General features: G+C 46.7%; 1 protein-coding gene across 1 annotated transcript in view; it reads right to left on the bottom strand.

The window, feature by feature from the left end:
- Positions 1-27592, bottom strand: part of LOC8034764 (transformation/transcription domain-associated protein) — a 127152-nt gene extending 99560 nt beyond the window's left edge. The window contains exons 1-22 of the mRNA XM_040207274.3: positions 27388-27592; positions 23771-23887; positions 23203-23252; positions 22400-22510; positions 21739-21843; positions 21027-21110; positions 20041-20235; positions 19075-19241; positions 18362-18458; positions 18125-18263; positions 14360-14438; positions 13616-13820; positions 10923-11014; positions 6929-7142; positions 5413-5515; positions 4825-4960; positions 3196-3256; positions 2685-2738; positions 2215-2253; positions 2051-2147; positions 1780-1874; positions 1481-1646 (exon numbers count right to left, since the gene is read on the bottom strand). Of these exons, the coding sequence (XP_040063208.2) occupies positions 1481-1646; positions 1780-1874; positions 2051-2147; positions 2215-2253; positions 2685-2738; positions 3196-3256; positions 4825-4960; positions 5413-5515; positions 6929-7142; positions 10923-11014; positions 13616-13820; positions 14360-14438; positions 18125-18263; positions 18362-18458; positions 19075-19241; positions 20041-20235; positions 21027-21110; positions 21739-21843; positions 22400-22510; positions 23203-23252; positions 23771-23858 (2377 nt within the window). The 5' untranslated portion in view covers positions 23859-23887; positions 27388-27592. The remainder of the gene's footprint in view (positions 1-1480; positions 1647-1779; positions 1875-2050; positions 2148-2214; positions 2254-2684; positions 2739-3195; positions 3257-4824; positions 4961-5412; positions 5516-6928; positions 7143-10922; positions 11015-13615; positions 13821-14359; positions 14439-18124; positions 18264-18361; positions 18459-19074; positions 19242-20040; positions 20236-21026; positions 21111-21738; positions 21844-22399; positions 22511-23202; positions 23253-23770; positions 23888-27387) is intronic.
- Between the last annotated feature and the right edge of the window lie 210 nt (positions 27593-27802).

Genomic DNA, 27802 nt, shown 5'->3' with positions numbered 1-27802 from the left:
TTCCCGAAGGAACCAAAGGTCCTTCCGAGGTCCTCCCGAAGAAACCTGAGGTGCTTCCGAGGTACTCCCGAAAGAACCTGAGGTCCTGGGGAGGGTCACGTGACGATGACGTCATCAGTGATGATGACAATGACGATGCGGATGCCGATGAAGTCATTGGCATCCGCATCGCCATCGTCATCGTCACTGATGACGTCATCGGCATCCGCATCGTCATCGTCACTGATGACGTCATCGTCACGTGAGCCCCCCCCCCCCCCGAACCCGAGGTCCTCCCGAAGGAGCCCGGGGTCCTCCCGAGGCCCTCCCGAAGGAACCCGAGGTCCTTCCGAGGTCCTCCCGAAGGACCTCGGGTTCCTTCGGGAGGACCTCGGGAGGACCTCGGGTTCCATCGGGAAAATTTACCCACAATGCACCGCGCGGTTACGCCGACGGCGGCGCCGACGCCGACGCCGCTCAAGCCGGAAACGGGCGCCTAAGAGCTGCGCTCTAAAAAATGTTTTGAGCAGTCAACAGGATTCGAACCTATGCGGGGAGACCCCAATGAATTTCTAGCCCAGGGGTGGCTAAACCGCGGCTCGCGAGCCGCATGCGGCTCTTTGCTGGTCCAAGTGCGGCTCACAGATCCCTCACAAGGAGACCCCCCCCCCCCTCGCCTCTTTCCGCGTTTCCCCAGAAAAAAGAAACGAAGGATCTCAGGATAAAGCACACTGCAGCTTGCACTTTGACAGCCCTGTACTCCCATACGTACAGTCGTACAGCCTTGTGCCCCCATAGTTACCGTCAGACTCTGAACGAAAGTTAAATTTGTTCTCCCCCCCCCCCCCCCCCCCCCTCCCCGCGGCTCTTAGAAGTTCCGCGGTTTTGTTTGCGGCTCTTAGGCCAGGCCAGCCTGGCCACCCCTGTTCTAGCTCATTGCCTTAACCACTCGGCCACGACTGCGGGACGAGTAGGGGGCTCTGAGATGTGGTAGTAACTCAAGAGCTGGGGATGTCATGCATGAACGTTGCATGTAGCCGCTCAACGTCTATACAGGAGAGGGCTCTGCGGTCAAATGCGTATATAATCGCGTTAAACTTTGCATGCATTGGCTCAACGTTTATAGACGAGAGGGCGCTGCGGTCAAATGCTCAAATGCATTTATAACCACGTTCCATACCACACTCTCTTTCGGACATGGATGAAAACGAACGAAAGGCTCGGCATGCTGCGGCTCAGCGTCTACGCAGACAAGCACCACCAGAGCTTCGCCCCAATCAACATCATTCACCACGTGGAGATGCAGTCATTTTTACTGTGGGAGAACACCGATGATGATGAGCCCCTCAGTTCTCAGTTGTAATAGCTAAATGTCTTTCAAAACAAAATGCATGAGAACGTCCACATTAGAGGGTGGAACCTCCGAGGAGGTTAATGCTCCCCAAATGTCGAGCAATTCCGGCACAACCCACGTCATTTGCCAAGGAAGGACGAAACGCACCTTGCAGCAGTGTGGGCAGCAGTGGTAGGAACTCCTGGTACAGGAGGTCATGACTACCTCCTCCGATGGAGCGGAAGAGCGCCCGCAGCAGCAGAAAGTAGTTGTAGGGGTCGCGGGCACTCAAGGCTAGCGACATGGAGCGGTTCACTATCTTGTGAAGGTGCGGCTGGAAGAAAACAATCAATACGTCGGACCGGTTCTTAGGCGGCAGGTTTAGCAAAAACATACAGCTTTAAGACGACGGGCACACCACTATCAAAGGGAAAAAAAAGAAAGATGAGTGCAAAGACAAGGCGTACCTTGAGCATGAGTTCATTCTCGGCAGCGAAGAGGGACACGGAACCAAAGACCAGCTTGAACAGCTTCAGGTACAGGTTAGATTTCTCGGGGTTAGCTGCAGCACAGAAAGGAGGGCAACTCGTGACATCCTCCACCGAACCTAATTACCCGTGTGGCACAGGTATAAGAGAGCCCCTTCATCCGATTACCGTCCTTTCAGAAAAATTTGAAAAATTTCATCTAAATTCGGTGGGAATATTCAGCTACAACGAAAAGAATGCCCATACTCACATCCCATCTCTTCCATACGTTCCAGCAGGTACTCAACCAAGATGGTGGCAAAGATGGGGGAGGTTGTCCGGTTGGCCAGGAAAAAGTTGGCCACAATCTGACACAAGAGAAAAAGAACAGGATCAACAACATGCCACAACCGTTCCACGGAAGGAACATTTTACCTGGAGGGCCGAGTTCTTGTTCAGACGCTCTACCACATACTGAAAAAAACAGAAAACAATGTAGGCATCTGCAATTTTTTACTGATAGCAGTTAGTGGAACAATTCACAAGTCTCGCGCTGTCGACCGCGCTCCACATTGACGCAAACAATTTTCGGTACTTTGCCAAAAGATTCCACATTGACGTCACGCCACTTGACACCTTAGCGGCTCCAACGCCACACCTCAGCTGTAGCAGTGTTTCCCCTTACGGGTAGCGTAAGTGTTTACCAATCCTGTTGTATGTTACGAACATTACAAAGATTGTGATGCAAGATGAAGATGAGAACTTTCTAGTTCGAATGTAGCCGTCTTGGGCCCTCAAACCTGACAAGCACGCACCCGGACAATGGTGCAAAAGGGGCCACAGAATCTTTGAGAAGCAGCTTTCGAACCAAAGGGTCTTAATAAATCTAAGCACTGCTGACTCACCTCAATCGTGGTGGAGAAGACCTCTCTGAAGGTAGATGGGCTCATCATGGTGAACTGGAATGCGCGAGATGGCACAAACTTTACTCAAGGATCAGGGGCCTACAAAACAACGCTGACTCAGTAATTTTATTAAATTGGCTCTCAAAGTGGCTAAATGTTTCTGGGTGTAGAATTATTAAAGGTAGAAAGCACAGAGTGATAAAACATTATACAAGCTTGATCATGCTGACAAAGACTGGCAAGCACAGAATATCCAATGAGCTTTCCAGGGAAGAGGAGAAGGGTGTCTCAACGACACCGCCTACCAAAGATTTGTTTCCATTTTGGACACATGCAATGAGATGGCGCTACAGGACAGGAAAGGCTGCATCAAATAAAAAATGTTTCGAAACAAAAAAAAAATTAAAAACAAAGTGTGCACTTGGGCTTTCACACGCGCCTGAATGAGCTCGCTTTTGTGACTCCATGAAAATTGGCTGATAAAACAGATTTTGGGTTGCAAGATACGCACCACACCACCAAAGTGATCGAGGACCTCTTTCTCCTCCTTGGATCGCACGGCAGACTGGATGCTGAAAAACCGGAACATGCAACCACAATCATTCCTGGACACTTTAAAAAGTGCAGAAACAAATCCACCTAAAAAAATTATAATTACAGTAAACTCTCACTTGAGTGAATGTCAGTTTAACGAATATTTCAGAATAATGAGCTTTAAAAAAATCCCCGGAGGTTTTCCTATGCATTCTATGCAAGAATGTTTCAGGTTAAACAAAAAACGAATTTCGGAATAGTGAAAATTTCAGTTCATCGAACTTTATTGGTGAACCCAGGATTATTTTTGCAATCAATTCAACAAAGTTTTGTGCTCTGCAGTGCTGGCGTAGCCCATGCCCGCCGCCCTGCCACCCGCCACCTCTGCAGCGGCAGCGTATGATCGCTGGCACTTACAGCGCCGCCGAGGCAAAGCGGCAGTGTGGTACACGAAAACTAACCACGTGGTGTGTCTGTTTTTTTTTGCCATCAGTTCGATTCGGTCATCTTAGTTTTGGATAACAATGGCAGGATGACAGTTTGTGCACCCACTTTCATAATGAGTATGACAAAAGGGAAGGGGCTGTCTCTATCAAACAAGCTTAAAATCCTTCAGCGTCTGGACGACGGTCAAAGGCAAGTGGACATTGTGAAAAACTATAGGATTCCACCGTAAACGTTGTCAATGATAGCGAAGCAAAAGTCGAAGCTTGAAAAAGAAACTGCGTTCAATTCCAACAGGAAACGACTCTGCACAGGATATTTCAAGCCAGTGGACGATGCCGTTGCGGTATGGCTTCGTCAAAGAAACAAACTGTGCCAGAGGATGCGCAAAAAAAAAAAAAATTGCGTCTCCACGTGGTGAATGATGTTGATTGGGGCGAAGCTCAAGTGGTGCTTGTCTGCGTAGACGCTGAGCTGCAGCATGCTCAGGCTTTCGTTTGTTTTCATCCATGTCACGCTGCGGTCAAATGCTCAAATGCGTATATAACCACGTTCCATACTCCACATTCTCTTTCCGACATGGATGAAAACGAACGAAAGGCTCGGCATGCTGCGGCTCACCGTCTACGCAGACAAGCACCCCCAGAGCTTCGCCCCAATCAACATCATTCACCACGTGGACATGCAGTTTTTTTTGTTTTTTTTTTGCCCTACACGAGCACGTGCTTATGTGCTTGTGAGCATGTGAGCTCACGAGCAGAAGCATGTGCACCCAACAGCGGACGGACATACGGACATGGCTAGCCCCTAAGGAGCTTCGCCCCTAAAAAAACATTCTCTCTGGACAGTTTTGTTACTTCATGTACTTTAAGAGTGCCGGTACAAATGAAAATTAAAATTTTTTTTCCAAAATGAGAAGGGCAGCAACGTAACTGTTAAGTCCATTGTATATACAGATGTACATGACTCCATAAATTGCATTTCACACTTTTGACTCAAAGTATGCTGTGTCCTATGTTGTTCCATATTCTAGCAAACATATTCAGTTTAGGGAATTTCCTAGGGTTCCTTGAAGTCCGCTCAAGTGAGTTTACTGAACAAAGAACATGCATGCACACATGTGCCATACTGCTAGTGATGTGACATAATGCAGCACACTCACGCCGCATTGCGTGTCTGGGCGTGGCTGAGGCTGGTGATCTGGAGCGTGTAGATGTCGAGCGCTTGCAAGGCATACTTCACCAGCCGGATGAACACCAGTGTCTCCTTGGGCTGGAACTGCTTGTCCTCAAGGGAGCCTGATGCATAAAAATTGCATAAAACTGGTTGTGACAAAGCAAAACCTGCATTTTGGCCCATGCTACACCATAAATACAAGCAACATTTGACTTTAAAGTTGTTTTCAACCTTTATACTTCAAAATTACTGTGAGCCTACAGTTGTTAATAAAGAAAGGCAATTCATGCGAGTTTCAAGGAGATGTGTGCTCAGAACTTATTTTAAGTAAGTTAACAATTGTGAATGCTTCGCTTCCTCCGTTTGAGCTTACTCATAAGTCTAGCCACAAATATCCCTACAGCTATGTTCGCTATCTGTTGGCGACACAACTGATGGTACAGAGACAGCACAAAACATGGTTTACTAAATATAGACGGTTGCCAAAAAAATAGTTGCTCAACAGCTACAATATGAAGCACCTTCAAAAGGCTGAATTCGGCATCAATTGGATATAAAACAGCAGGGAGCGCACCTCCTGGCACCTTGCAGGTGCCGATGCCCCACGTGATGGTCTTGACACCGCACACCAGCGTCTTCACCAAGCTCCGGCAGTCCACCACAGTGTAGTTGTTGGCCTGAAGAAAGCGCCAGTCATTCCTGCTCTCCACCTGAGTCTTAAGAACGGCCCCCGGAGCACACCCGAGCCTTCCACTACACCTCAAGCATGCCCATCACAGACGATGCATCAAATACCCTTAAAGCGGTCAGTAGATGTGAATGGCAAAAGACGGCGCGTTTCAAAAAAAAAGACATGCAGTGAAAACAAAATAACACAGCACATTTATCGTTGCTCATCAATTTTGATTCCTTTACATCACTGCACAAAAACATCTAGAACCAAGAAAAAATTTGAGTGTGCTACGACAAACAAAATGCATCAACGAACATGGTCATGGGGGTCCGATCAATGCACAAGGAGCAACGGTCGCCACTCCGAACCTTCCTCTAAGAATGCCTTTCTTTCCTTTTTCAGTGTTTGAACTTCCGAGCAAGCTGGGATGACCGACGCAAGATGCCTCCAAAGCCCCAGCATCCCAGCTACGAATGCAACCATGGCAGCCGGGTTGCTAATCCTCCCAACTGCCAATCTCGCCCAAACCACGTGTCCCAGTGAGATTGGCTTTACCCGTAGACTTAAACCCCCAAAACAAACAAAAAACAAAAAGGGCATTAAAGGAGCTGTGCAACAATTTCAACGTTGAAAGAATTGGCATCTTCTGCTTTTGATATTGTTCACCTTGTCACAAATGACAGAAAACACACCTGCTTTCATCGAAATAATGCGATTCCGCCGCATAATAGCGAGGCAAAACTTAGAATATTCCCCAACTTGCGGTTGCGAGCGGTGGCCATGAGAAACATGCGGCGTGGCGTCAAAGGGGAATCTTGTAGAAAGATAGCAAGTTGTGCGAATACCTGCTCGATAAAAGGTAACTTTTCTATGAATCTTGTCGTTCTAACATATATATAAATACGTCAAAAACCTGGTATCATCGACAAAACTTTTATTATACGGAGTTTTAGTGGCGCCATCTATCCTAGGTTCACAAAACCGTCAGCTCTTTCTGCTACCGCAGAGAGAGCAGGGGGACAGGGCCGGACGGGCTATGGCCGGACCCGGATGAGACTTTCCTCCTTTCACCATATTGTTCGCGCGGCACCCGCCAGCACGTGGTCACGCGGTCGTGAGCGGATTAGTTCTCGCTGCTCACAGATGGCTCTAAAGAAAGAACTTCTCCGGAACCCCGCGCCTAGCACCTAGACGTCACTGCACACAAGACCCAGAAGACGACGTACGAGTTGAGAGGCGGCAAAAACCTGGATCTTATTCATTTTTTGTAAATAAAAGCTAGGGTACCCAGGCAAAATCTGTTTTCTGTAGTTCACTTCAGAAGTGTCAGGCATCAATTTCCAAAATAATTTAAGCAAAGCCCTGAAATTGTTGCACAGCTCCTTTAAATTTGCAGGGAATGGTAAGGTGCACTCACCTTGTCTTCCTTCAGGTCGGCCAAGGAGGAAGAAAACTGGAGCCCCGCCGCCCTCCCGGCATCCTCCACGGAGGGGGTCCTGCTGGCCTGCAGCTCCAGGCACCCCAGGCCACTCCCGGATGTCGTGGAGCCCAGTGGAACCGAGAGGGAGGTCCCCAGGGGTCCTGCCCCGGGTGTCGTCGACTGCGGAGGCTGCTGTGGGGCCTGCTGACGGCTGGGGAGTCGAAAGCACGTCCGTTACTTCAAAGGGACCACCTTCCCCCAACTTTGATTGCCGCCACTGTCGTACGTTTGTTACGAATCCCTAGCTGCGGTCATCTGTCGTCTGCCTGTCATCGCATCCAATGGCTGTGGCGATCTCAAGAAATTCAAGTTACAACTCAATTCATAAACACTCAGCAATGACTAGCAGAATACCTAAGCTTTTAACGAGACAACGCCTTACCCAAAGGGGTGCATGTAACGACACACATGCAACGGAAATAGATCTCGCTATAGGGCAGCTCCCCATGATTCACTTCTGGCTTGAAATTTAGAGCCTTCTCCAAATGAGCCATCCATAGATCGCGGTGAGCTAGACGAGAACTACCATAAAATACTGCGGAAGCACCCACTGTTAACGCGTTCCACACTTGAAAATTCCGCAAATTATATGTTAATCACCTAAATTGATCGGACAAGCACGTATGCCTAGATTAACCCAGTTTTCATTGAAAGTGGGGTAGCGCTTCCCCGGTATTTTACAGCAGGTCCAGACCTTACAGGCGATGTCTTGTTGCTTCTTTCTGAATACGAAGGCGTCGTCAGTGATATGGGCCTGTCGGAAACACCAAATGAAACTGCCGCTGTTCGCATCTACGCCCCGCTGTTCCGATGCGGCCCGAATGTATGGGACCTCTTCCTCGAAATTATATTAAATCCTTGGTCGGCGCTCGGGGAGGCGCGATGTCACATTGCCGGTGAAACGCTACAATACAGTAGCCGACTGATTTTTTGGACGCCGATAATTAGGACTTGTTTGATATTTAGGACCTAGAGGAGGAACCGTGACCTACCAGATAGAAATAGTGTACATTCAAAACCAATGTTTTGAACAGCTTGAAATCCGAAAGTTTGATTTTTCTGACAAAATCGTTGCAAGTGATCAGCGGGAAACACTACCAAGAAGCCGCCCTTTTGGATTCTATGTTGGCTGCACATGGACTGGCTTGGTTTGGCAGCGCTACTGAAATACTACTGCTAAGTCCTACTGCTAGGTGATGCTGTACAGCTTGTTTATTCTCCAGCTGCGCGTCATTATCATCGTCACTGTTTTTTTCCGTTTTGCTTTGTTAATTCACCATTGCAGTCGTGGACTTGCGCCTCCCACCTCGATTTCGTCTCAGTGATTTGTGTTTTCGGACTGCACTGGTTTGGACGTCATTGCCCCATCTGTTCTTCCACCGCCGCGATGTGTTGCTAAGAAGCGCAGAAAGTACTCGACCGTAACGATAGAAAAGAAGGCAGCGAATCTCAAGCTAACACAAAGTTGTCAAACGCACTATTTACGGCTTTTTTTAAGCCCGCTTAGACGTAACAAAGGCAAGTTTTTTAATCTGCTGATTTTCCGGACTGCTCTAACATTCGGACGTTTTTTTAATCCCTGCGAAGTTCGGAAAATCGGTCGGCGACTGTATATTTCGCATTTCTCTCACCATCGTCCTATAATTATTCGCGTGTGCCCATCTGTGGTGAGTTCCGTCTCCCATGATCAAGTGTAACTTGTGCTTTGATCTGCACTTGTTTCGATTGCCTGTGTGGCTTCCGATCGAATAAGGTTGTGTTGTGTCTCGACATTTGTTTCATTCGGTTTCCTGTATATTGCTTAGTAGTGCAAGTTTACCTCACATTCAAATATCTGTCTCATGCAATTGGTTCTGTGACTAACAAATAAATATGTTCCATTTCATACTTGTTTCATTCCATCATTCTGTTACATCAAAATAAATCAGATACATTCAATACAAATAAATCTGACACATTTGATACATGCATTTAATTTAACTAGACTTGGCACGCAGACGTTACACCTGAAATCTGTGGCAGTGTCAGACACACAGCCTACCCGTTTTAGAGAGCACCTCTTAGGCGCCCGTTTCAGGCTTGAGTGGCATCGGCGTAACCGTGAGGTCACGTGACCCCGCCCGAGGTCACGTGACCCCCCCCTTCCCTCCTCCTCTTCAAGAGCTGCACTCTAATTCGGCGTTACAGGAAGTTGTAAACGGCTTTCATTTTTAGAGTGCAGCTCTTAGGGGCCCGTTTCCGGCTTGAGCGGCGTCGGCGTCGCCGTCGGCGTCGGCGTAACCGCGCGGTGCATCATGGGGAATGTCCCATAATGCACCGCGCGAGCCCCCCACCGGGGTCACGTGACCTCGTGGGGGGGCACGTGACCCCCCCCAGGTCACGTGACCCCGGTGCATCATGGGAAATGTCCCATAATGCACCGCGCGAGCCCCCCACCGGGGTCACGTGACCTCGTGGGGGACACGTGACCCCCCGAAGTCATGTGACTCCCCTGAGGTCACGTGACCCCCGCCGATGTCGCGTGATCCCCAATGACGTCATCGTCACTGATGACGTCACCGGCAACCACATCGTCATCGTCACTGATGACGTCACCGGCATCCACATCGTCATCATCACTGATGACGTCACCGGCATCCACATCGTCATCGTCATCATCACTGATGACGTCACCGGCATCCACATCGTCATCGTCATCATCACTGATGACGTCACCGGCATCCACATCGTCATCATCACTGATGACGTCACCGGCATCCGTATCGTCATCGTCATCATCACTGATGACGTTACCGACATCCGCATCGTCATCGTCATCATCACTGATGACGTCATCAGTGACGTCACTGATGTCGTCACCGGCATCCACATCGTCATCGTCACTGATGACGTCACCGGCATCCGCATCGTCATCGTCATCATCACTGATGACGTCACCGGCATCCGCATCGTCATCGTCATCATCACTGATGACGTCACCGGCATCCGCATCGTCACTGATGACGTTGCCGACATCCGCATCGTCATCGTCATCATCACTGATGACGTCATCAGCGACGTCACTGATGACGTCACCGACATTCGCATCGTCATCGTCATCATCACTGGTGAAGTCATCAGTGACGTCACTAATGACGTCATCCGTACTCGCATCGTGATCGTCAATGATGACGTCATCAGTGACCTCAGTGATGACATCATCGGCATTGGGGGTCACGTGACCCCCAAGGTCACAAGACCCCCCAAGGTCACGTGACCCCCCCTTGGTTAGTTTAGCCCCCCCCCCCCCCCCAGTGCCCTTCCCTCCTTCTCCTCAAGAGCTGCGCTCTAATTCGGCGTTACAGGGAGTTGTAAGCAGCTTTCACTTTTTTTTTATCTTAGCATTGAGTAAATTCCATCTCCCCTTCTGAGCTTGTGTCTTTTGCACCATTTGTTTTTAATAATTATATTTATTTCACTTATTCACCTCAAGGGCGTCTCTTTTGAGGACGCATTACATGAGGGGGGTGGCAATAAATGGCAATACAATATGAAAAAGGATGTAAGAACACTAACACAACCACATCCATCATCAACGCTGGTCAATAGGCTTTCTTCTATTTGCCTGAAAGTTCCCAAATATTGATGACATGTCTAAAGGTAGGCACTCCTGCGGTAAATGCTACCAAGATTAAAGGTGGGATTTCCTACTTCTGTTTACATTAAAAAAAAAAAAAAGACCTCTGAGTGGCTTTTGCTAGCGCATATCCAGGTCACAGAGGCATATGCTAGCAGCAGCCAGATTTTCTCCCTAGGATACACACAACAGTTGCACCTATAGACAACCATAAATGTTGTAAGGAGGCATTCTAAAAGTGACTCTCTTGGCAGAAGCCATCATCTCTTATTTAGCCCTTGCATGGGCAACATCGTTGGGACAAACCATTCTCACCTCTTCTGCATCAGCATAGGCAGCTGTAGCTTGGCAATGGTCTTGAACTTGAGCACAAACACCTCCAGCATCCGTATAAGCAGCTCCCGCCCCTGCGCAAAGGCCCACTTGCAACCTGAACCAGTAACCAAGGTGCTACCATATCGAAAATTCCCCCTCAGCAACTAGAGACCTGTCATATTACTTTTAAATATTTTTATCAATGTCAGCATTTTTTACACTGTGCATGTAATCCATTCTTCAATTGGTTAAGCTGCAGAAATTTCCTACAATATTACCACTCCCGTAATTTTTGTTTTAGCAGGAATCACTTACAAAGCAGAGAATTCACAACAACCAAAAACAGGACTTAGATCGGAGTCAGCAGGACTGTTAATAGCATTTAAGGGGTTTCTAAGTTGTATCAGCATCTTTAAAGCTGTGTGAGAAAGAGAATATTGTAAGAGATTTCTGCAGCTCAGCCAGGTTGAAGGGAGGATTGCATGCACTGTATCAAAAACGCTGACATTGACGAGAAATTTTAAAAGTGATATGACAGGTCTCTGCAATCTACAAAACGCTTATTCAGGATAAATTCGAATTACACTCAAAAGTGTGTAAGCACTGAATTGGTCGAAATTACCGATCACTAGGGAACTGAAGGAACATTGCTCTCATGATTCCTTGAGTGTGAGCCGGATATTTGGCGCATTTAGTCAAAGGTCTATTGGGGAAGAGATTCAACCACTGCGCCTTAAGCGGCTAACTTTAGAACTACACCCATGGGGACAACGACAATAATGCAGCATTCGGCTGCCGTAGCCGAAAACTGCGTCAGCGTTAGGCTGGGGCTCATGTTGTACCGTTGCCCCAGGAGGGGCTCCTTCGTAGCCACTCAGGCCTGCGCAAACCAATGCAGCATGCACCGTGCATGTGACCAGACACCACTCAGCACAAAGGCCGAAACGGGTCAAGCTTGTATCCTCCGACAACTGCTTTTAGGAGAGATCCGACTTGTCGCCGTCCCGCCAACGTCACTCCGTTTATTGTCAAAACTTTTTATTTTGACCGAGCTTTAAAAAGAACTGGAAAGAGCGCCCCCCATAGTTCGATCTCCTCGCCAATAGTCTGTTACACGTGCAGTAAAGCGGGACGAGCCTCTCCCAAAAATGTGTCTGCTCGCCATGACCGAAAAGCAAACCGCATTCTGCTGATCACAACAAATATAGTAGCTACAATACCCAGGGTACCTACCAAGTTGACATTTTCAAATTCCCTGAGTTTTCCAGGTTTTCCCGGAGTCCTTTTGCAAAATTCCCTAACTAATACAGAACTTTGTTTTAAGTCAAGATGGGCTGACACCATGTCGCCGGATGCTGTCACCCTCTAAAAAGCATGTTATAAAAATTAAAAAAAAACGACATAATACATGATTAAAAGCAATTAAATGCAAAGGTGCAAGCAAGCTGGACAAGAATGACAAATAATCCCTAGAGAAAAGGAACAAGAGGGACAAAGGACAAACACAAATCTCCAAACACAGCTAGGTGAATGGTACGCGACCGAAAAAATCCCCCTGGTTCGGGTATTGAACCAGGATCCCAGGGTTCGATACCCGGACACGCGTATGTGACTAGAAGCTTTTACGAAGGTCGATCCACGCACAATGCCTTCACTTCGACGCGCACCCCCAATGGCCTTCCTTCGCGACGTCACGAAAAGAGCGCTACGGCCTTAGTTTCTAGGAGGTGTTGCGCGAACGCTGGAGAGGGCCTCCTCTCCCACGGTTTTTCTAGTGATGCCCGACTGTGAGCCGGGCATCACTGAGAAGACTGTAGCCATCTGCGGGCCGGGGTTTCAAGACCCAAGCTCTGGACAGAGGTAAATTAGCACTATACAGTCTTATCACGTGAAATGAGCAAATAATCAATAAAAATATTCTGGATTTTCCCTAATGTATAGACTTTTTGCCGAGTTGTACCACCAAGGATTCAGATCATTTGACGTGAAAAAGGCAATAATTCGTAACCTTGCGGTCCCAACCGAGTATGCTAATAATGAAATGGGAACCATATGCGAGCACATTCGTATAAAACAGTGTCACGCTTCTGAACATGAGCAAGCAGAAAAAAAAAAGAAAATTTATTTGTGCTTGCTATTCAGTAGTGAGATTTGAAATGCAACTAAAACTGTTAAAACTGCAGCGTGTTAGGAATGTCGGTAAAATTGGTGCGAACCCTGTGAAACAATGCCGCCGAGCCGGAAACCTGGATTGGCCTGTGATGGCCGAACCCCACTGGCTTCCCACAGTTGCCAGATGAAAACGAAAACTCTTCCAAAACCAATTTGTTCGCAGATTTGTTCGCTTTGGCGCAGGTTGGCGCAATTATTCCATTTGGGCGCAGCAAGGAGCAGGGAAGCTGGAATTTATCAAAATGGCGCAAATGGCGCAACTGGATCGCCCCTGTGTTACTCGAGCCAGCATTACCGTGACTTCAGCTCCCTTTATAAACTACAGCTCGTTTTCCCTGAGAGAGCACAAATTCCCTGAGTTTTTCCAGACCATGCAAAATCCCTGAGAATTTCCGGTTTTCCTGGATGGTAGACACCTTGAATGCCCCTGAAATGCACGCTTCTCTTATCTGCAAGAAGGGGGTGTTGCAGGAACACCCTTTAGTCTCAAAGTAAGGGAGTGAAAAGGGGATGAAACTCACATTGCCAGATTCCTGGTCTGACCGGGTGCGTATGCACTCCACGAGGTTAAGCAGGAGTTTGCAAGACATGGTCTGGATCGAGGTGGGCAGGGACTCGTCGTGCACGTTCTTGGAGAACACCGCCACTGCCGCCGCAAGGTCCCGCAACGGAAGATGCTGACGCACGTGATGCACGAGGTCCGCCAACGTGCTGTACGCCAGCGGCCTGCCAATCACCACAAAAAGGTCCAAGAAGCTTTGGCATCAGCGTTGTTGTTGCAAAGTACCAGGCATAGTGAAATAAAGAGAACAGTGCTTTTCTCACCAAAAGAGACAAACTATGCATTGCCGAATGCTCAGTTTTCACCCAAATGAAAACTAGCAATAAGGACTATATGCCAAGGTTTTAAATTGAACCCTCTCCGACTCAAAAATTATAAGTAATTTTCAAAAGTTTTCAACAAGAAAATGGCGACTAACAAAGTCCACAAATACATGGACACGAATGTTGTCTGCTACCAGGAATGGGCCCGTTTTCTTACAGAAAAATTCTGAAAATTGCTTTTTAACTTTTGAATTAGATAGTGGTAGTTAACAAACTTCAGCATCTGGTCTTACGTCCAGGCAAAGGCTGAGCATTCCGTGATGCATAGTTTGTTTGTTCATAAAAACACGGTTCTTTTCTCCCAGGTTATCTCCCAGATAACCTGCAATGATATTTAAAGGCATCATCGTCGAAGAAAGATATGTCTCATGGTGACTCACCGCAGAGATTCGTAGGCGGTCCATCCCGTCCCAATCAGGATATTCTCGTCAAACAACTGCTCAATACAGCCCACAAATTCTGAAAAAGGGAAATTGTACGCCTCAGTTACATCCAGAGAACCAAGTCCAACCGTTTACCGACATTTAAAATAAAGTGGACCTAAATTGTGCTGATGTAGAAATAATTCCCGAGAGCATTAACTTTCAGTATGATTGATTGATTTTTTTCACTGACAAGACAGTTACTGAGCTGCTGGCAGATCAAGAAGGCCAGACACAGCATGACAGACCCTTATTTTGCGAGCACAAAATGCACTACCAGAAATGGTTTGGTTTGTATTTGTTCATTTTTGAAAATTTTAAAGCATGATTTTGAGTATTATATAACCACCTTTATAGCTCGCGTCTAGGGCAATTAATGTCTGTCTTGAGCTATGGCAGCAGCAATTTCGATCAAATAGAAAAGAATGTCCATATCTATCCAATCAGGTGGCAGATTGCACCTGTAGCATTACGAACATGCAAAGTGGTTCGTCTGAACTGTCAAGCTGGCCAGAAATCTACAGGGTTAGGTTGAGAAAATGAAACCTGGATTTTCAGTCCGCATAAACAAACCCCGCATCGCAGAGCTGAAACTCCATGAGCATATGTGACACTATAGTCGGGAACAGGTTGAGAATTAAGTGGAAGCTCCTCCCACCCCTTTCCACTTTAGCAGAGCAAACGTTGGAGAGGAGGTCACCTCCATTCTGGTGTTTGCTAATTAAAGGAGAGGTGGGAGGGGGAGCTTCCACTTTACCCCTTAACCTGTACCCGCTTATAGCAATGGTGATAAAATGTGAAAGTTCGAGCACATAACATTACTACCTGGATCAAAAGATACAAAAGAAAACTCAACATTCTCTAATCCAGCGTCGACCTAAGCCTAATTTTCATCATACCAATATTTGACATTGTGGGTGCCTGTGGCATTTATTTCAGTGAAGAAGCCTTGTCAGTTACAAAGGCAATATTGTTTTCTTTCTAAGCTTTTTCACTGGCACAATTGCTACAGGCATCCGCATTCTCAAATTTCAATTTGATGGCTTAGGTAAATGTCGACTCCGAGATTTTTTTTTTTTTTTTTTTTTGTATCTTTTTGATTTAGATAACATTGTGTGCCCAAACTTTTGCAATTTGTTACCACCACTAGAGTCAGATTCTCACGATGTTCCAGCTTCTTGTTATGCATACTTTATTTACGCGGGTTCAGAAAACCCGGTTTCACTTTCTCTACCTAACCCTTTATAAACCTCTCCAACGACCAGGGACGGCACCAAAAGGAGGCGAGGGGTGGCGGGTGCCTCCCCTAAAATTTGTCCTGCCACCCCAAAAAATATGCCAGCCTTTACACCCCCCCCCCTCGCACTAATTTTCGAGCGCAGACCCGCATACGCTACATGGCTTGTCATTTTCCTAATTTCATCGACCCATAGAAAAGGCATTGGCTTGAAGGATAGCCACCCTGAAGAGGTCTCATACCAGACGTTTCTAGCTTTTTCGTGCCGTCGCCTTTATTTCCTTCTACTTTCAGGAAGTATTTTCGAAATACTTCCTGAAAGTAGCTTCACCCAAATGATTACTCGGAGAGACTTGAAATCCCATCTGCACTGCACCGTCGCTTCGTACCTGCCAGACAAAGGAACTCAAGGGCACTGTTCATGTTCTGACCGAGGAAATCTGCCAAAGTCCTGACACGCTCGGGCCGACTGGCGGGTTCCCAAGGGGCGGCTTTGATGTGTCTAGCTAGGTCATCCTGCCTATTTCAAGTCTCTATGGGGTCCTTGAAGCAACTTTGGTGAGCCTGGTGGTTCGAGAACTGCCATGCTCCCATCATTAGTGACCCTGGGGCAGGCACGGAGTCCCTTCGAGGGACTATCCCTAGAGGTTGGAGGAAAGCTGAAAGTGTTTCTGTATTTGGGGGGGGGAGAGAAAGAGAGAGAGGGGGGAGGGAGGGAGGTAGGGAGGGAGGGAGGAAAACAGTGGAAGAGCTGCGTTTTGACAGAGGGCTATCGAAACTGGAAGAAAGCTCTTCAGAAGGAAGGCGGACTACGACGCCACTCCAACAGTGCGGCACGCAAGATGTCCCAAACATATCGGCTTCCTTCAAGGCGATGAAGAAAAGTGGCGCGGCTAAATCAGTCGCCGTGTACCTTTGCCAGGCGTATTCAGCAAAGAAGGGAGAATTGTCACTACATCCACATGATCGCTGACTTGCTCCGGTTTTAGGGGACTGCCTAAAGAGCAGATGATGAGTCACGACAAGCGTGAGCGTGCTTATTTAGTATTGCGGAATGTAAACATGCCTGAATATTTTGCAGGTGAAATGCTACATTAACCAGAGTTGTACATAGGTTGTAAAATAATGAAATAAACTGAGCTGATTTCTATTAAAAACTCCCGAAGTGCCAAGTCATCGTCCCTGGATGTTTGTTCTTTTAGTCGGATCGAAAGCTCATGCCTCCCCAAAAATGCCGTGCGCCTTCCTACTGCCCCCTCACTAAGAAAAGCCTGGCGCCGTCCCTGCCAACGACAGTCTCGAACGAAGCTATTTACAGCATGCATCCCTGGTTTTGAGAGGGTACGTCAGTGTTGCCCGACTGCGCTGGGGTTTTCTAGTCAGTGGGCTATCACAGCCTGTTTAGGCGCACTTCCGGACGGTGGTGGCGGATAAATTGCCGTGTTCTATTTTTTATTTTGTGTTCTACGAAGAATAGAATTTTTTGCGGTTTTTAAGAATGCATTGCACTATTTTTGGGAACAAAAACAAAGAAATGAAAGCTGTTTTGGTGAGTCCATGCTCGACAGAACAAATGCAACTGGAATGATTGTTACATTTTATGCTGAGCTTTTCCCGGCACTATACACTCAGCCGTGTCAATCTACAAAGATCTTAACCATCGAAAATATTTGAGCACTCAGGATATCCGAACTGCATCCCCGCCCACAACATGAACCGTTCAACGAGTCTGATCAATCAAACAACATATATTGTACGTACCCCACGGTGACGCGTTATTCGAACAGGATTTGAGAGGGGTCTCAAATAACACAGCATATCCAATATACAGTGTCGACGATAGTCACTTCACGACGATCGGACGGAATCTGGTGTGTTTTGGGGGGCATGTAGAAGAGAGCTGCTTTTTTGCACAGCTTCAAAGCAAATGAACGGACACGTCCCCACACTCCGGACCAGACCCTATCAGCTATTTTTCGCGAAGACCCGGACCGGAACATAGCCGGGAAGGCTTTTTGGAGATTATCTCAACGGAAATAATCTTCCAAGAACCCGCGTCGCGGGCTGCTGGACGTTCGCTCTCTTTGTTTGTTTCCTGCCAAGGCCGAGCAGGCTACGAGCTCTGGTGTTCCCTGGTTCTCACAGTGGGAGATAATACAAATGGTTAACCTTCCTAAACAGGCAAATAAAGTAAAAACTTTCAAGAAAAGCCAGTGAACTCCGAATGCACAATGCAGGTGGGGAGTCACGCTGACCGGGTTTTGACAGTTCAGGCGGGTGGCAGAAATTTCTGGCTGATAGGGGTCGCTCGAGTTGCAAAATGGCGGCGGCCAGAGAGCTCTTTTTGCGAAGGTCTATAATTGCCTCACTGTAAAGCAGTGAATGCTGCCATCCATCCGTGCCAAATCGGTGACGGCAATGCGCCACGGGTCCTCGCACATGAAATACAAGGGTAGTACTATGCATTACAAGAGAGGGGACTCAACTGTTTCTCAGTTCGGTGGCCAGGATGTGTCGAGCAGCGATGAGGAGCTCCTTGCGCAAGTGGGCCACTTCTTGGGGGCAGAGCACCAGCAGCCCCAACATCCCTTGGGCAAGCTGGCTGGAGTGTGCATTCACAATGTCCTGGGAGGCAGGCAAGACAAAGTGAGCAAACACCGTTATAAGACTGACACGTTTCTATCTCTGTGCGTGCGTGTTCCAGTGACAGCTGGCCTAATTACCTGGTAGATCTTCACAATGTAGGCCAGGAAAGAAAGGGTCTTGATCTGGGCTGCCATGAAGTCCACAAACACCTCCTTGTTGAAGGCTGGGCTCATCCTGATGCAAGGGAAGAAGAAAGCCAACTTCGCATGTACACAAGCTAGACAACCACCTCTCCTAAGAAAGAGAAACCTCTGAAACGGTACTTGGGAGGAAACTTCAGGTTCATGAAAAGCCTGCTTCAGAACCCACCGAGTCATGCCAAGTGTCTCCAGCTATGCTTCAGGCTAACGACATTTCAGCCATCTGATTGCTTAAAAATCTTTACAGCCAGTTGTCTGAAGCTCCATACGGAATCACAAGAATTCCTTCAGAAATGTAGAAGAATAAAGTCCGCAACAGAGCAAAACACATCCCCTGAGCTTCCTGGCACTGTACCCAAAGCTCAGGAAGTAACATTTCTTCAATCACACCTATGCTGAGCACAAGTTTGTTTGCTCCTTTTGCAGGGGTTGTGGTGATGCCAGAATGACGAGCTCTGGTTCTACCCACTATACTTCAATCAGAGCCGATCAGAGGGCTCTGATCAGAGTTTGGCGTTCTGACGTCACCACAACCCCAGCAAAAGAAGCAGACGAACTTGCACTCCGCACTAGGCAACAAAATGGCAACTCCCGCGAGACAACCGGAGAGTGTCGGTACTCTAAAAGAAGCCGACTTGGTGACCACCCACCTGTGCTGTGCGAGGGGCTGCAGGGTGATGGTGGTGAGGATGAGGGGGATGAACTCTGCCACGTCGTCGTGCACGCTCTGCTTGTACAGCTGGTACATGAGCACCACAATGATCGGCAGCTCCGCTAGCACCTTGAGCGACAGCACCGCCCTCGGTACCACGTTGTACTGCACCGAGGAGACAACGTGCACCCACGCTTTCACTTCTAAAAGTCAAAATTTGATGTGATGCAGATTGTCTACAGGCGCAAATTATACGAGGATTTGTTTTTCTAGATTGCTGTTCTCGAACTGGGCTCCTAGGAACACCCCAGAATACCCCGAGGGTTCCTTGAGCTCCTAATTTTCTTTGACAGTCTTCATCCCCGCGTAAAGTGTTTTTCCTGATGCATAAATATGTTCCAATCACTCTCTAGTTACGTGAATCGTTGTTTAGAAGGCCTGTAGGCTTCTGCACTTCTCTACAGTATTAATGCCACGACCGGGGAGAGTTCCTCCGCTGACAGATACTGTGAATGACAGAGTGTGTTTATAATAATTTATGAACCATGACACAAGCTTTTCGAGCTAATAAAGTGGGCATTTGTCAAAGTGTGCCGTGTATGAGAATTTTTTACGTGCGGATTATATTTTGCATGCGGACGACTATCGAAAGAAGAGCTTTCTTTCCAATTGAAGCGTGCCTTTGCAGACTATACAACAAGCGTGAACTATAGTTAAGAAAATACGGTAATGGTAAATGCTACATGTGCAGGAAATCTTTTTAATAGCAGTAAAGCAGCACAGAAGTAAGATGGTTAGTTCGGCTAGTATGGAACGCTAAGAGCGCCGAGAACGCAAGAATGGATATGACACCACAAAGCACCACAATGTGCTTTGTGGTGTCCTTTCTCTGTCTGCCTGCGTTCTTGGCACCCGAGTAAAAGCGGCACAGAAGCGAGGTGCCACTACAAGCATTGCATCTCACCGAGGCGCAGCTCCCATCGGCGGCCTTCTTCTCAACCTGTATGTTGGTGAGGGTGAAGGTCTCCTGCAAGACGCTCTCCAAGTTCAGCTCCGTAATGTCCTTCACCTTCAGGGCCGGACGGGGCTCGAAGATGGCGTTCAGGTGGTTTGGAAGCTCCTTGTAGATGCTCTTCACAAACTGGAGAAACTGCTGAATCTAGGACAGAAGGAGGGGGAGGCCAGCAGGGCACCGGTGAAGTCACACCTTCTGATGCTCTCCACCCTTATAAGAGCAAATAAAGTTCTTACCGTATTAAGCTTTGGAGGATTACTACGGTCAGCGTTTACTTTCTTAAATTATATACTGTAAAATACCAGGGGAGTGCCCCCCCCCCCCCCCCACTTTCAGTGAAAACTGGGTTAATCTAAACGTGGGTACTTGTCCGGTTAAATTGAGCGCTTACTAACGTATAGTTTGCAGAATTCCCACGTTTGGATATTGTTAATAGTGGGCACTCGAACGAAGTGGGCGCTTCTGCAGTATTTCATGGCAGCTGTTAAAAAAAGGCGACTGCAACGCACAAGGTGCATCTTTTTTACAATATCATGAGCACTTACAATGAAAATATTTGGTAGTGCTACAGCAAAAACAAACCTTTTAACTACCGTAACATTTCTATTACTACCGTAAGACACTTGATTCACAATGTCTTCATTTCTGCAAACTCAACAGTAGAGTAAATGTGGCAATGTATCGAAGAAAAGTTGTTGTATAAGTTTGTAATGCGTAGACACATGAAGTCGGTGACAGTGACTGTGCCACTGCATTGACATGAAATCTGAGGTACAAACAGTGGTAGAGCATGTTCTCTTGCACCAATATTCAACCCATTCAACTGCCAAATCCACTCACAATCTCTAATATAAACCAGGTAAGCTACATCACACACTACGCTATGCTGCCTGCACCACTGCACTCCAGTTCGATTCCAGTGGATGCACACTCACCTCTGGGTTGAACTGTGGCCGGAACTGCTTGTGCAGCTCAATGATGATCCGTAGACACACCAGAACGTTTTCTTCATTCTCAATCTGCAAGTGTGCGAGATGCAGACTTAGAAAAAAATATGGAGCCAGCAAGATGTTCAGCGTTTCTAGTCTGCTGGTCACCATGCCTCCAAGTCGTCCCAGAAACCTTGCATCTACCAGAGTTCGCGAGGACGGGCCTACGTAGTCCGGAAACACTTGGGCGATGTCAATTGCTGGCTGCCCACATCCAATTACAGGCTCCCGTAACCCGACTGGTCACAGGAGCGAGGTTCATGGCTCCAATAACCAATCACTCTCAAGCAATCTCGGGCAACTCAAGCGAGGCTGTATGGGGAATCGTAAAATTAAATAGGAAATTCTCACAAAGAATCCCAAATGTATGAAGCTTGTACTTGAAACTTTGTTTCTCAATCAGGGGATATGGCCCAAGAGGTCACAGCTACACTTCGTCTCGCTCTGCGGTGGATTACGGCCAAAGCTACAGACCACCTGGTCCAACCACAAGCGAGTCAGGAACCTCGCGGTATATTGCTCTGATGGTACGCACGTCAAAGCAACATACTTGCTCGTGATTACACCGGCCAGCCTGTAGCTTTGGCTGCAGTCCATCGTAAGGTGAGATGAAGTATATGCGCCTCTTTGTCGAGGGAAACATCTGCTGGAGCCTCACCTTGAGCAGCTCAAACATGAGGCTGAGGACCTGCTTGACGTAGGGGCGCAGATGGTCGTTGGTGGGGATGCGGTGAATGATCTCCAGGATCAGCTTGCGCAGTTGCTGAAGAATGACACAAAGGCATCAGTGTCTCCAGACCCAGAGTTTCCAAAACGAACCGGACATATTCTTCCACGAAAAACAAGCAATGAATTGTTGGTGGTTAATCTTGGGTGCTCACAAGCACTTCAATGAGCTACCTAGACATGGTATACTTGGTTGAGAAGTTGTCACAAAATCCTTATTACAAAAAAAAAACAAGGAGCAAAAGTTAAAAAATCAATGGTAATCAGCTGCTTAGTGAAAAACAAAGGTTATAAAAAAATAGTTCGAACAGCTGCTATATTCCAGAGTTTCCTGGTGTTATATAAGAGTAGAGAATTAAAAAAAAAGGTGTCCAAACCCATTGACATTCTTCACTACAATGATCTTAATACAGCTTAAGTTCCAGTGTTCCAGATCTCCAATTACAATGCTTGCACATAGCACTGGTACCATTTAATTATACAAAATGTGTTTGTCACAAGTTCATTACCTACAATCACTGACATGCAAATCAAATGTAAATGCTGCCTAATATTTATCAGAGGGAATCATCTCCAGATGACAAAAGACTTACCTGCATGTTGTGCTCTGCAATGAACTGCGGCTTGCCATCCTGTAGGATGCGCAGGAACACGCGCATCGCATGGTCCAGGAACGTCGGATAGTGCACTGACGTCACTATTGTCTGCATCCCAGAAAGTGAAATCGTAAAATATGCTTAGAACATTGCGCTCCTAGCCAGCCAGAAAAGAAACAGCAGCTTCTTTAACAACATGTGATAAGGTAAGGGGACGTTAACACGCCCCACAAGTGGTTTTTTTTTTTATTTTTTGCCTGGATATTTAATATGGTGTCAGGAGAGAACCCTATCAATATTTTGCTACAGAGTCACGCATATTTTCAAAAAAGTAAAAAAAAACAGGCTGTTTTCAAGCAAAAAGAAAAGAATTTCAAGCCACAAAATGTGTTCTGGGTAGCTGAACTCTTATAGGTCATATGCAAATAAAAACCTTGGTGAGCATAAATACCCTGTCATTGTTTCTTTAAAGACAGGCTAGACCTACAACAACGGTGCTTCATTAGACCCAGACATCCAAAAAGTGTGATGCAATGTTGGCTGCTATGGCATGTCATCTTCCATATTCTCGAAGAAATAGGTGTTTAAAAAATAAATATGGTTTCATTCCCAGCCTTTTTGCAGCAAAGTGAAGGCATCTCACGTGACTCTCATCAATGCTATCCTTAGCAAAATGTTTCACAAAAAAGATATTTGGTTATGACATGAAGCCCTAGGCAACACTTCAAAAAAGCGAAACCTCACCACAGAGTATTAGGCAATGAATGATCACAAAAACCGAAAAGCGCTGAAAGATATACCTCCAGTTCCTCGCTGAGTTCCTGGACTGCTTTCAGCTTACTTTCGTCCTCTGCAGGAAGGACAAAAACAAAAGTTTGCTTTGTATGTCATATTTCTTAATTGGATGTGATGTTCATTTCTTGTTAGGCATCATTTGTGCAGAGCAAGAGGAGCTTTTAAAGTGTTTTTTCCTGCACACGTGGTGACGAGATGGACTAATGTAAAGAAGGTAAGAGGGGTGGGGTCAAAAATAGCACAACAAAAGCCTGATTAAACTCTTCATTATCAATGATCCTGGACTTAGTGGTAAGAAAATTATTTCTGAGATCATCAGGACACACCACACTTTACCAAACACACTTAGTGTAACCAAACAGATTTTTTGCATACCACCAGAATGGAGACACTACCTAGTTGCCGACTTCACAGAGTTTCCAAACTCCTCCTCCTCTGCCCCCCTTCCTTTTCCACTAATTCCATGTCTCAGAAGTCACCATCGAGCTGACATCAAAATGGTGTTTAGAACAATTTTTTTTTTCTTTTTTGCTCTTCCAGGGTACAGTGTTTGGGCTGCAGAATGACACTCACTTGCGGCAGGATCCTCCAGCATGTAGACGAAGGATCGATAAGTGTTGATCTGGGCTAGGGGGTCCATAGCTAAAGACGGTCCAGCCATCCTGCAACTCCAGGACTTCAGGGGCACAGCTGGAAGTGAGGGCAGAACACACTTCTGTGGCCGTTCAAACAAACGCTACGTCGAAGTCAGCCAGGAAGTTTAATTAAATTTCAAGTGAGAGTTAGGTGAAAAAGCAGTCCCAGGGGTGGAAGCAAGCTTCAGCCTTTTGCAGCAAGTCTGAAAGCAGCAAAGATGCCCCTTTAGAGCAACTTTGGAGGAGCAAGAGCTCCGCTTTGAAGTAGCTCAGGAGCCACAAAAGCTTAATTTCGTAGCAGTATAAGTAAATATTAGTGCGGGTCAACCAGGTAAAACTTGAGGCTATAAGTGCGGGCGTGTTTTTCTAAATACAAAAAAATATGAACGAAAAAGCATCCCCATGTAACATTCCAGAACCACTTCCAAACATACCCTTTCCTTAAATATAATCCAGCCTATACCATTAAAAAGCAAACAGCATAATTTCAATTTATCTGAATGGCAGCTATTGAGAACTGTCCTGGTATTGGGTTGGTTCCTCTCATGGATTTCTAATAGAAGGCATAATCAACAAAAGAAGCACAAGTTAAGCCTCATGAAAACAAAACACTTGCAACATCCCAAATAGAAAGTTTCGTAAGTTGAAAACAAAACCATTTCAAGATGCAAGAGTAGGATATAAAAGTACAAATGAAAAATATTGAAAACTTAATATCATCCCTGCTCATACATATGCGCTTAAGCCCATACTAACACAAGCAAGACTGAATAGAATAAAAAAAAGAAAGCTTGTTTAGGAGTTTGATTAAAACAAGTGACGGACAAAACTAGCAAGACCATAAAACGGTAGGCTGTCCTCACAAGTTAATTGCATGGATGTGTCCTAGCACAACGGATTACAGTTTGTGTTACCCAGCTGGACATTCCCACTGTTCTCCTTGTCGCCCGCCAGTTTTCTGTTTGTGTGCCAGCACGTGTGTTTGCCACATACCGTGTTTACAGATGTGCTTACAAAAAGTTTATATGAGGCAACCAATTATCGCTTTTATTGTTACGTTCACGACACAAATGAGGAGCGCGTCAGCTGTCTCAGCAAACACAAAAACCCTAAACAAGCAAAAAACAATTCGGCAGAGACACTTAAGATTGCTGATGTGTAGGAATGCCAAAGCATTACAGTCCCTTTGGCGAAATGTTTTCGCAGATGTTTGCGACGTGCATTAAAGTTCTTTCTTTAATGCAAAGACGGCATCGATGAAAATCTGAAGAGCCTCATGACGTAGCGTCGAGAGTCCATCCCAGTAGACATGGCACCGATGAAATCCAAAGAGCGAGTGACGCGAAGGAGGCCGCACGCTCATTTTATACACTCATGATTAGGCGTCACGTCCTCCCCATTGGCTGTGCCGCCACATGCCCATTGGTGCATGCACTAGGCCAGACCTTTACTCAGCAAGATGGCTGCAACGTGACGTGCGCAACGACGCACGCATTAGGCACACCTTCAGTCAGCCACAACTGTGAAGCCGCCGCGGCGTTGGGGAAGCGTGCTCAATTCCCGGTCACAGCGTTGACATTAGCATCGCCACCATAAGCAGCACTGTAAATAGCGTCGCAGCGCTTTGGTGGTGGGGGGCTCTCATTAATACAGAAATACTAATATTGAACTTGGTTTGCTAACAATAATTTCAACAAAACGTCTCCACCGCATTTTGAAAATAAAATGCAATTTATTTTATATATTCATTTCTATTTATTTCTCCTTCCCTCTGAAACCAAAACCATGACCCGACTGGGCGGAGATTGCACAAGCAGCCTACTCGCTCGACTCGCCGGCGCCCCAGGTCTCGGCCCTCGGTGCCACTTGCTCCCCTCTCCCAAATTTGTAACTTCGTAATGGCTGTGTCGCTGTGCGGCTGCTCGTTGCACGTGGTTGCGTGGTTTTGTTTGCCCAAGGGTCGTGCAAGCGTGGTTCCGGTTTTCAGCATTCCGTCCGTCCCCCTTGTTTTTCTGAAGGCACTCCCTTAACTCACAACGACTCCTCTATTCTCAATGTCCCACCCCCCTAAACACCCGTTAAAAATTTAGACACGCCCCCTAATTTCAATTCTTGGGGAAACCCCTGGACCCGCCCCGAAAAGCCAGACACTAGACACGTGCGACGGGACCGCCACCTTGGGAGAGCGGAAGGAAAGGAAACTAGACACGCAAGCGTTTGGAACGACGACAAAGAGAGGGCGGTGCGAGCACAGACATGGCTGACACGGGTCGCACAGCTGCAAATCTTTGAGAAACCTTGATTATCTACCTGAGAGTCTACCGATCTTGAAAATGGTGCCTATTGATAACTAATGTACCGAATAGACCTATCACTAAATTACCGTAGCATCAAGGAGAATGCAGGAAATGGTGTTTCACCCGTCATATCTGCAGCAGTAACTGTTCTAAAACAGAAGCCTAAAAAAATGACATCTTGCACGTGCGTTCTTCAGCGCTTTATTATAGAATTGCTCTGAGGCAGGGGGCACGAGAGCGTCCTCAAGACTTACGCAAGACGTGACTAGGGCCGTGTTCAAAAATTTACAGAATCTTACTTCAAGGTAAGGGTTTTGCACCTTGGCATTCTAAAACCTACCCAAATCCAGCGTTTTTCAATCTGTGTTGTCACGTGACACGACCCGCGGGAGTAACTCTGATCCATTTAGGTCAAATTTGGAACACAACCCAGGTTATGCACGCTCCACCATCCACGCCACACTGCAACATTCGATTTTGCTCGTGCCACGTTCGAATGCAAGCATCTGTCAGCACCTGCAGACGCGCAATAAAAACGTCTAACAAACTAAAATAAAAAAAAAAAAAATTATGAGTTCGCGGCCTTAGCGTCCCATGAAACATTCCTTTCAGCGTTCTTATTTGTATTGCTTTCTTTCGTAGCTTCCGTGAGCCCGCGGGGAAGCGCAATGACGCGTGTTCGAAACGCGAGCCACAAATATTCTATTTTGCTCGCATGGAGCGCTGCTCAAAACTTGAGAGCTACGGGCCTAGAAACAGTTACTGCTGCAGCCGCGTGCGGCTGCAGCAGTAACTGTTCTAAAGCAAAAGCCTAAAACATATTTATTTTCGCTCAGGAGAGCCGCGGCACCACAGAAAGGCAAATCGCCCATACTTCGAACGCCTGCGGCGCCGATTCTGATGATGATGAAATGGAACATCTTGCACGCGCGTTCCTCGACGCTTAATTTTGGTTATTTACTTCGAATCTTTTATACGGGGAAGGCGTGCGCGTGCGGCGGAGCGAGCGTAGAGTTTTTAGTCGTTGCAAACGAAAAATCCACGGAACCGTAAAATGACTTTGCAAACCGCGCCAAATAACACGACGTAGTATCGCGGTGCAGAGGCACAGGCTCGTACGAGGCTGGCGAGCAACGAAGACTGCCGAGTCCTAACATACGCATGTACAAAACATTTCGAGAAATGGTAAATGTGAACTCTGGCACGATATCGAAAGAAACAGATCTGTTTATAAAGACAGGATCGAAGGTTTACCCACTGGACTATCCTCCAAGAGCTGCTGGTCGAGGCGAACACACGTAGAGTTCCATTGCACTTGACGCAAGCGAGACAGTGACGCCACAGGGCATACGGCACTGTTGTGGAAAGAATATTACTTACACTCGATAGATCACAAAAGCAACTAATTAATAGCCACTGAGAAATCAAGTAGGATGCAGCGTTCGTTCAGCCGGTGCAGTCAGTCAAGTGTGTTCTTTTGTTTGTGTTCTTGGCTTGGCTATTAGTTACCTTAAGGTTTAGTTTTTGGCAACGCTGGGTGTTCTGTGTTTTACACGCGAAATGGTAAAATGATATTGAGACAATATATGTTGAAGTCCAAATAATATATTACACATTTTAGATAAAAATAAAATCATTTTTGAATAATTTTTTAACTAATTAAATAAACAAAA

The sequence above is a fragment of the Ixodes scapularis genome, unplaced genomic scaffold (genome assembly GCF_016920785.2).
Source record: "Ixodes scapularis isolate PalLabHiFi unplaced genomic scaffold, ASM1692078v2 PGA_scaffold5__190_contigs__length_132052651, whole genome shotgun sequence".
NCBI lineage: Eukaryota > Metazoa > Arthropoda > Arachnida > Ixodida > Ixodidae > Ixodes > Ixodes scapularis.
The sequence above is the reverse complement of the archived record's forward strand: the minus strand, read 5'-3'. Positions and strand labels throughout refer to the sequence as shown.